General features: G+C 45.5%; 1 protein-coding gene across 1 annotated transcript in view; it reads right to left on the reverse strand.

Moving 5' to 3' along the window:
* The window catches only part of si:dkey-34e4.1 (carboxyl-terminal PDZ ligand of neuronal nitric oxide synthase protein), a 68,951-nt gene that overhangs the window by 32,184 nt on the left and 26,767 nt on the right, over nucleotides 1-10,000 (reverse strand). The window contains exons 3-5 of the mRNA XM_062554611.1: nucleotides 2,857-2,949; nucleotides 2,260-2,318; nucleotides 132-240 (exon numbers count right to left, since the gene is read on the reverse strand). Of these exons, the coding sequence (XP_062410595.1) occupies nucleotides 132-240; nucleotides 2,260-2,318; nucleotides 2,857-2,949 (261 nt within the window). The remainder of the gene's footprint in view (nucleotides 1-131; nucleotides 241-2,259; nucleotides 2,319-2,856; nucleotides 2,950-10,000) is intronic.

Below are 10,000 nucleotides of genomic sequence, written 5' to 3' on the forward strand. Positions count from 1 at the left end.
AGAGAGAGAGAGAGAGAGAGAGAGAGAGAGAGAGAGGGGAAATGGAGAGGTTGAGGAAAAGATGGAGAAAGGGGGATGAGAGAAAGAGAGACACAGGGCAAGAGGCTGAAGGAGCGAGAGACATTTCTCACCTTCTTCTTGGACTTGAAGACGTTGCATCTGAAGGAGTTGTTGGAGCCGTCTCGAGCGATGTAGCTGAAGATCTTCAGATCCTGAGAATCATGGGACACATAGAATATCCTACATGTGGGGACAGAGACAGAGAGAAAGAAAGAAAGAGAGAGAGAGAGATAGATAGATAGAGAGAGAAAGGGAAACAGAAAGGAGAATAGAGAGGGAGAGGGAGAGATTTAATTTTCATATCAACGATTTGTTGATTTAAATTACAATTTTGTCAGTTCATAATCATAAAGGCAACTGCTAAACCAAGGCTCTCCAGATGCTCTGCCGTTCACACACAAACATTGGGCCTGGGCTTGAGCTAGAGATTCTTTTCCACTGGAGGTGGCAGCACTGTATTCCAAACTGCCTTTATCTCCGGAAGTTTGAAGCTTGTACTGTACACTCACTATGTAAACACAGCTAGTGTGTTTAAATGGAGTTTGCATGTTTACAGAAGAGGCTGAGATTTTATTCGGAACATGAGAGACGTGTTCTCTTCTGTGTGTGTGTGTGTGTGTGTGTGTGTGTGTGTGTGTGTGTAGAAAACATTTCATTCCCACATGAGATCCTCCAACACATATCTATTATTTAATAAACCACTCGCACACACACACACACACACACACACACACACACACACACGCATGCACACACACACACACACACCCACACACACACACACCCACAGTTATGCAAATGTGCTCATGACACACTTGATGATTTGACATTAAATATTGACACTGAGGGGAGAGTTTCTGCAGAGCTCTTGTTGCATTCATAACTCAACCTGTCTGAACTCGCGTGTGTGCATTTTTGCAGTACAAAAAAATACACAAAGTACTTCTGAATAAGTTCAGTAAAGTTCAAAATGTTCTCTCTCTTTATGTCTATGTCTCTCTGTGTCTGTCTGTGCATGTGTGTGTACTGTATGTGTGTCAGTACTCAACCTCTACTGTATGTGTGTGTCTGCATACGTGTGTGTGTGTGTGTGTGTGTGTGTGTGTGTGTGTGTGTGTGTGTGTGTGTGTGTGCGTGTGTGTCTGTGTGTGCGTTTGTGTGTTTGTGTGTGTCAGTACTCAACCTCTATGTGTGTGTCTGCATATGTGTGTGTGTGTGTGTGTGTGTGTGTGTGTGTGTGTGTGTGTGTGTGCTCTGTTCTACACTGGCCCACTCCACAGAGTGACCTTGCCCCCTCTCCTCGACCCTCTTAAATGCCTCCTTTAGCACTCCACCCACACACACCCACACCCATCTACACACACACACACACACACACACACACACGCACACGCACACACACACACATTAAACACATTTACACACTCACACTCGTATGCATAATTCATACAGCCCTGTAAGTGGTCCAGCCCTGTTTCTGGACGCATTCACATATCCATCCATACATTAAAACATGCATGCATACACATCCAGCTCCATTAGCGCTACGTGCGTCGCTAACGCTAATGATGAGAGTGGCTGTCTGCAAAGCCAGGAACGAGCTCTAACTGGAGCTGTAACGACTGGGGCATCCCAGGACTGCACTGTGGAAAGACCACACAAGCAGTAGGGGTCTCCCTCGCCAATGAGCAGGGGCTTTCCTTGCTAAGCACTGACATCCGTACCATTACAAGCTGTGCATCCCTCAGTTACATATCTACCTGCCATTACTGGTGCTGTTACTGGTGTACCATGTACTTATATGTCTAAATGCATGAGGTTAGTGGTGTTACTGGTGTATGTATGATGTGGTTATACTGCGTGTCTAAATGTATAGGGTTAGTAGTGCCTTCACTGGTGTATGATGTAGTTATAGCTCTAAATGTATAGAGTTAGTGTACTGTAGTTACTGTATGCGATGTGGTCATACGTCTAAATGCAGGGGGGGTTACTGGTGTATGTACTGTACGATGTGGTTATATCTCTAAATGGGGTTAGTGTAGTTACTGTATACGATGTGGTCATATGTCTAAATGCAGGGGGGTTACTGATGTGGTTATATCTCTAAATGACGTTAGTGTTGTTACTAGTGTTTTGTGAAGCTTGCTGACTGCCGGGGTAATGAGTTGAGCAGGTGTACCGGGGTGAAAGGTCACTCACCTGTAGATGGGATCGTGCATCACCAGCATCTTGCTCTCGTCCCATGTCCATTCTTTCCTCTGCAGGGAGAAGGGTTGTTTTAGAAAGAGTGTTTTAGTCAGACTCTCTCTCACACACACACACACACACACACACACACACACACACACGCACACGCACACGCACACACCACATACTGTGAACATTTGCATGCTTCTGTATGTTTGCATGTGGGAAACATACACCAGCATTTGCATATACACATCTCTGGTGTACAAACATGTGTGTGTATGTGTGTGTGCGTCTGTGTGTAACATTTGGTTTCTTGTGTTGCGTCACTTTGACTATGAACAGACATATGCGTGTGTGTGTGTGTGTGTGTGTGTGTGTGTGTGTGTGTGTGTGTGTGTGTGTGTCTGTGTATGTGTGTGTGTGTGTGTGTGTGAGTGTGTGTGTGTGTGTGTGTGTGTGTACACACGTGTGTGTAATTTGTATCACTTACCTTCTGCTTCTTGTGTTGCGCCACTTTGACTATGGACAGACATATGTGTGTGTGTGTGTGTGTGTGTGTGTGTGTGTGTGTGTGTGTGTGTGTGTGTGTGTGTGTGCATCACTAACCTTCTGCTTCTTGCGTTGCACCACTTTGACTCCGTCTACAGACACCACGATGCTCACCTTCTTCTTCTTGATGTTCTTGGCTTTGAACTCGTACTGGAAAACACACACACAAAACACACACAGTTTTAGCGACAAAATACCAGAATAACACAAGGCCTCACACAAGCTGTCTGAAATGGCAGTACTGTGTGTGTGTGTATGCGTGCGCACGTACGTGTGTGTATGTGTCTCTGTGTGTGTGTGTACGTGTGAGCAATGAGCAGTGAGGGTGTGCGCTCGTGTGTGTGACAGGGTACTTGCTGGTCTGTTTGTGTCAGGTCCCCAGAGATTGCTCTCATTATTCTGATGGTGTGTGTGTGTGTGTGTGTGTGTGTGTGTGCGCGCGTGCTCTCAGCAGCCTGGCAGGCAGCATTAAAAATGGATTCTTATTAGACTTGTCAGACCACAGCCAAGCACTTTACTCTCTCTTTCCATCCTTCTTTCTCTCTCTCCACCCCTTTTTCTCTCTCCATCTCTTTTTTTTGCTTTCTCTCTTTCTCTCTCTACTTGTCTCTCTCTCCCGTCCTCTAACTCTCGCTCTCTTTCTTCACCATTCCGTCTCCTCTTCTCCGCCTCTGTCTCTTCATTCATCCACCCCTCTCTCTCTCTCTCTCTCTCTCTCTCCCTCTCTCCATCTCTCTCTCCCTGTCTGCCCAGTTCTATCTTTCTCTACCTCTGTCGCATAAGCTCACTCACACACCAACCACCAGCCAAACAAACTGCTCTGAGTGTCTGCGAATGTCATGTTCGGTGGTCTGTGTGTGTGTGTGTGTGTGTGTGTGTGTGTGTGTGTGTGTGTATGTGTGTGTGCCTGAGTATGTACACACATTTATTTGCATATGTATGTATGTATGTGTGTGCATGTTTGCATGTGTGTGTGTGTGTGTGTGTGTGTGTGTGAGAGAGAGAGACAGCGAGAGATAGTGTGTGTGTGTTTCAAAGGCTAAGTGGGAATTATTCTGTCTGAATAGATCAGATCAATATAAATGGCAATGTCCTACAGACAGACAAACTAGACAGGAGAGAGGAGGAGAGGAGAGGAGGAGGAGAGAAGAGAGGAGGAGATGAGGAAAAGAGGAAAGGAGAGAAGAGAGGAGGGAAAAGAGAGGAAGGATGAGAGGAAGGATGAGAGGAAGGATGAGAAGAGGAGAGGAGATAGGAGGGAAAAGAGAGGAGAACAGGAGAGGAGAGGAGTGGAGAGGAGGAGATGAAAAGATGAGAGGAGAGGAGAGGAGAGGAGAGGAGAGGAGAGAAGAGAGGAGAGGAGAGGAGAGGAGAAGAGGGGAGGAGATGAAATGATGAGAGAAGAGAGTAGAGGAGAGGAGAGGAGAGGAGAAGAGGGGAGGAGATGAAAAGATGACAGAAGAGGAGAGGAGAGAAGACAGGAGAGAATAGAGGAGATGGGAAAAAATCAGCTGATTGATTGCATACAGTATTTGATTTTGAAACAGCATCTGGTTGGTTGCTATGAGAGATCCGGCGAGGTCGCTAGCAGCTTCTCATCCAGAGATCTGTTTGTTTTTTTGTTGTTTGCTGTTGCAGTCTCTGCTGCAGTACTCCACTGAATCATCCCTAATGATTCAACTCATCTGGCCCAAACAGCTCTCTGCTGCAGTTCTGAGCCAAACAGCCTTTGATTCACACGATTCACATGACTCCATTCCAGAGAACAGATTCAGATTCATCCCACTCCATTCTCCTGACCCCTGAGACAAGTCACTGTTCTGGGATGAGTCACACTTGACCCAACAGGAGGAGGTCCATCATTAACAGCTTGACCTGACCAACTTTGTTGTTGTCGTCGCCATCATCATCATCATCATCATCACCCTCTTTCTTTCAGTCTATTCTTATCACCAACATCATCATCATTTTTCACTTTCTCTATCTCCCTTCCTCTCTTTCTTTCTCTCCTTCTCCCTCTCTCTCTCTCTCTCTCTCTCTCTCTGGTCCATTCACAGGTCACAAAATGAGATGCGGCAGGAGGGAGCTGTTTGAGTGTCCGACAAATGGACATTCACGTCAGAGTGTGTCTGTCTGAAGCAGGCGTGTGCGTGAGTGTGAGTTTGTCTGGGAGGAATAAGAGAGTGTGTGTTCTGTGTGTGTGTGTGTGTGTGTGTGTGTGTGTGTGTGTGCATATAGTATGTGCGTGCGCATGTGTGTGTGTTTGTATGAGTGAGTGAGTGAGTGTGTGTGTATGTGTGTATGTGTGTGTGTGTGTGTGTGTGTGTGTGTGTGTGTGTGTGTGTGTGTGTGTGTGTGTGTGTGTGTGTGTGTGTGTGTGTGTGTGTGTGTGTGTTTGTGTGAGTGAAGGTGTGTGTGTGCGCGTGCACACCCGTGTGTGTGTGTGTCACTCCAGTTCCGTGTCTGGGCTTTGGCCCTGAAACATACATGAGTCGTGTTTTTCTGGAGAAGGAAGGAGAGATGCAGAGAGACAGAGAAAAAGACGGAACAGTGTGACGGAAAGAGAGAGAGAGAGAGAAGGAGAAAGAGGGAGAGAACAATAGAGGGAGAGAGAAACACTAACAGATGAACTGCTGTCGGTCTTCCGACTCCAACTCTAGTTCTGTGCTTAACTATTCCTTTTGTGTGTGTATGTTCATGTGTGTGTATATGTTCATGTGTGTGTGTGTGTGTGTGTGTGTATGGTTATGTATGTGTGTGTGTGTGTGTGTGTGTGTGTGTGTGTGTGTGTGTGTATGTTTTTGTGTGTGTGTGTGTGTGTGTGTGTGTGTGTGTGTGTGTGTGTTTTAGTGTTTGTGTGTATGTGTTCCTGCTCCACTGTGCTCATTCAATCAGTCAAACTCCTCACCAGGGGACATCCTTCAATAAACACACATTTATGAGAATAACACCACCACACTGCATCCTTTCCTTCTACACACACACACACACACACACACACACACACACACATACACTCCTCTTCTCTCCTCCCTATAGTCTTAGGTCTTCTCCTCCCCCTCTCTCTTTATATTTCTATTCCTTTACTCCTCTCCACCTCTTTCTATAGCTTTACCTCCCTCTACATCTTTCTCTCTCCTCCCTTCCCCTCTCCCTCTTCCTCTCCTCCTCTCCCTCTCTCTCTCTCTCCTCCTCTCCCTCTCCACCTACAGTATCTCTCCCTCCCCCCCTCTCTCTCTCCTCTACTCTGTTGACCTTCATCATTCAGCCATCTTTACCTCTAATGGATAAGACCAAATAAACACAAATGTGAAATCTCCCTCCATCCATCTCTATCTCTCCTCCTCCCTCTCTATCTATCCATCCCTATCTCTCTGCCAACTCCCTCTCTCCCCCCCCTCCCTCTCTCCCTTTCTCTCTCTCCCTCTATTCCTTTCTCTCTCCCTCTATCTCCCTACCTCTCTCTCTTCATCTCTCTCCATCTCACTCCCTTTCTCTCTCCCCCTCCTCCCTCTCTCCCTTTCTCTCTCTCCCTCTATTCCTCTCTCTCCATCTCACTCCCTTTCTCTCTCTCCCTCTCTCTCTCTCTCTCTCCCTCCCTCCCTGTGTTATTGAGTGAGAGGCGGTCTGCATGTCTGAGGGGCCTGACCTTTTGCAGTGTCCAGAGGGCTGCTGGCTAAATCACTGGCCCTGGCTCCACATGCAAAGACCTCCAGGCCTAAGGATTAATGGGCTCTGACGTAGGGTAACGGAATAGCGTGTGTATCTGTGTGAGTGCGTGTGAGTGAGTGTGTGTGTGTGTGTGTGTGAGTGTGTGTGTGTGTGTGTGTGTTTATATGTGTGTGTGTGTGTGTGTGTGTGTGTGTGTGTGTGTGTGTGTGTGTGTGTGTGTGTGTGTGTGTGTGTGTTTGTGTTTGTGTGTGTGTGTGTGTGTGTGTGTGTGTTTGTGTGTGTGAGAGAGAGAGATAGAGAGAGAGAGAACAAGACAGAGGGAGTGTGTGTTTATGATAAAGCTATATCCTGTGTTTGAGAAGGTTCATGCACGTGTGTGAAAGAGTGTGGATGTGTGGATCTGTGGACATGCATGCGAGTTTGTCCACATAACCGTTTGTGTGTGTGTGTGTGTGTGTGTGTGTTTGTGTGAATGTCACAATAGTCCTGAAACACAACCACCAAGAAGCTGAAGAAACACGGTGTTGAAATAGCATAAAGCAGGATTGACATGGAAGTTCCTGTTTTACAGAGAAAGAGCGAGAGAGAAAATGGCAGATGTGCGTGTGTGTGTGTGTGCGTGCAAATCGTTTGTTTGTGTCTGTCTATGTCTTGGAAGGGTATCTCGCTATTTTTGAGAATGCAGCAGAGCCACAGCCACACACACACACACACACACACACACACACACACTCCTTTGCCTCACTCAAAAATGTTTCCTGAATCGCTCAGAGAGTGGCGTGGTAAAGAAACTGACATAACAGGCGACGGCATGTTTTAGAATTCCCATTTTGTGAGGGCTTTCTGCGCAGAAAGAGGCGCTTTTGTAAATGTGTTTGAGCATGAAACTTTCATCTGAGCCCGAGCGCAAACTGTGCTGAAATATTTAGGGCCCAAGACTCCTGCATTGTTCACAGAGCTCCTTCATAAACAGCCACACAGGAAATTAAAGATCACTCACACACACACACACACACACACATACACACACACACACACACACACACACAGAGACACACATAATTGTACATGCACACACTGAGCACACACTGAAGACACTGAGCTTTTGTCATGAATGTGTTCAACCTATGAACAAAATCTCACACCCACACACACACACACACATACACCCACACACACCCACAAAGCATAAGCTCAAACCTTCCCTGCCCATTAGCTACAAAAGGAAAGTCAATGACACATCCTGGAGCACCAAAACCCCCAAACTAAATGATTTAAATCACAACCCCACACATCCCACACACATCCCACAAGCCCGCAGCTTGTTTCTGCAGATTCATGATATTTGAATCGTCGGGAGACGTGTGCCTCGTTCCCTTGTTGTCTGTGAGGCGGATCCCTTAATAAGCACTTAACGTCACACTTGCTGCGTTTACATGAGAGCTTTAATTCCGAATAAAACCAAGTTAAATCGGAATAAAAGTTAATTCCGCTTTAAAAGAGACCATGTAAACCCTTATTCCGCTTGAAAATGATTATTCCGAATTAAACTTAATTCCGATTTAAGTGGTTGGTTTATTCCGATGTTAAAGCGGAATTAACTCCCCTCCTTGATCATGTAAACCTTTATTCCGATTAAAAGTTTATTCCGTTTGTTTGGCGCATGCTCGTACAAGGAGGAAGAAGAAGCGCATGCTCGTTTCATGGTTAATTCGGCTCCGTCTTCTTCCCCCCTTCTCCGACAGTCTTCTCCTCCTCAGCTAGCAAACGTGAAGCTTGACAATATTCTCGAGCTGCTGGCTAAATAGTAGGCCTATTATCAGAGTTACTGTGAAACCCGTTTTCATTATGTTATTGTCCATGCTGTAACGTTAACCCGAGATGACAAAAAAGTTGCTAGCCAGCTAAAGTTTGTTTTCTTCCGGTAGACCTTATTAGGCTACGTTCATGCGCCGCCTGTCCAATCGGAACCCTTCCCGACCCCCAGACGTTCAGCAGAATACAAAAGCGTAATTAACGTATGTTCCATGTAAACGCCAATTCGGAATTATTATTTCCATGTAAACTCGAAGGAGAATATTTTAATTCCGATCTATTTAATTCTGAATAAACTAATTCAGAATTAAAAACATCATGTAAACGTGGCCACTGAAGGAAGACACACTCGCCTCCTAATGGCCCCCCCTGAGTCCATGACTCAGCGAAAAAAAAAGAGATAATTCATTGGGAGAAAAAAAAAAAAAAAAAGCCGTCATCAAGACTTTATGTCTCCCATTTACAAAATGCCAGCGCCGGGCACACACACACACACACACACACACACACACACACACTGTGTGCGTGCACGGACGGTCCCCGCAGCCAGCAGGTCTTACATTAACGGAGATGCTTAATTAGCTTGGTGGAGAAGTGAGCCCCTCCAACCTCATTCATTTTCTTATTCACACTAATGGAATATGGGCCAGTTCAAAGAGGGAGAAAATATGTGTGTGTGTGTGTGTGCGTGTGTGTGTGTGTGCGTGTGTGTGTGTGTGTGTGTGTGTGTGTGTGTGTGTGTGTGTGTGTGTGTGTGTGTGTGTGTATGTGTGTGTGTGTGTTCCTGCATGAGTGCACTTGAAAAAGTGTGTGTGTTTTTTCTGTGTCTGTGTGCGCGCGCGCGCGTGTATCAGGACCCTTGATAATGCCAGTACTGTGTTTCAGAAAAGTGAAGGAAAAAAGTGATGTCTTGGTGTCTTGAAAACGACAACTTTCTCAAACAAATTTCTCAAAAAAACATAACATAACATAACTGAAGGTCATGTATGTGTGTGTGTGTGTGTGTGTGTGTGTGTGTGTGTGTGTGTGTGTGTGTGTGTGTGTGTGTGTGTGTGTGTGTGTGTGTGTGCGCGAGTGTGTGTTAGTGTGTCTACAACTGGAATAGGAGTGGAAAGGGCCCCTGTGGTGTATAAAACGAATGTCACTGAGGTGGAAAATGAATTCATTCACATTCCCTTACTCACCTCATTATTTGACTAACGGAAAAAACGTAATGAGAAGTCGACACATTCTCTCAAGAATATAATGTGTGCCCTACACGTTCTCTCATTAAAGAAAATAATGTGTTCCTTTCACGTTCTCTCATTAAAGAACATAATGTGTTCCCTTCACGTTCTCTCATTAAAGAACATAATGTGTTCCCTTCACGTTCTCTCATTAAAGAACGTAATGAGAAGCCTACACATTCTCTGTTCTGATTGAAGAACGTAATGACTAGAGTAACCATTCTTCGATTAAGCACCCTGATGGCACTGGCATGACTGGTCTGAGACCAGTACCACGCTTTTTTGAGTCACGATTTAGTTAAGTTTTGGCACAGTAAGCATGTTGGTACTGCTAGCCTAAAATTCACTAATAATGTTGCTGATGCACAACGGGAATAGCATTTTGAAAATGTGTCAAATGTGTTTTTGACATCAATCGATTAAACTGACATAGGGTCCACCACTTAATATGTTTGTATGGGGATTTGAAAATTGAAACTTGCTTGAAA

This window comes from Sardina pilchardus, chromosome 14, assembly GCF_963854185.1.
Source record: "Sardina pilchardus chromosome 14, fSarPil1.1, whole genome shotgun sequence".
Lineage (NCBI taxonomy): Eukaryota > Metazoa > Chordata > Actinopteri > Clupeiformes > Clupeidae > Sardina > Sardina pilchardus.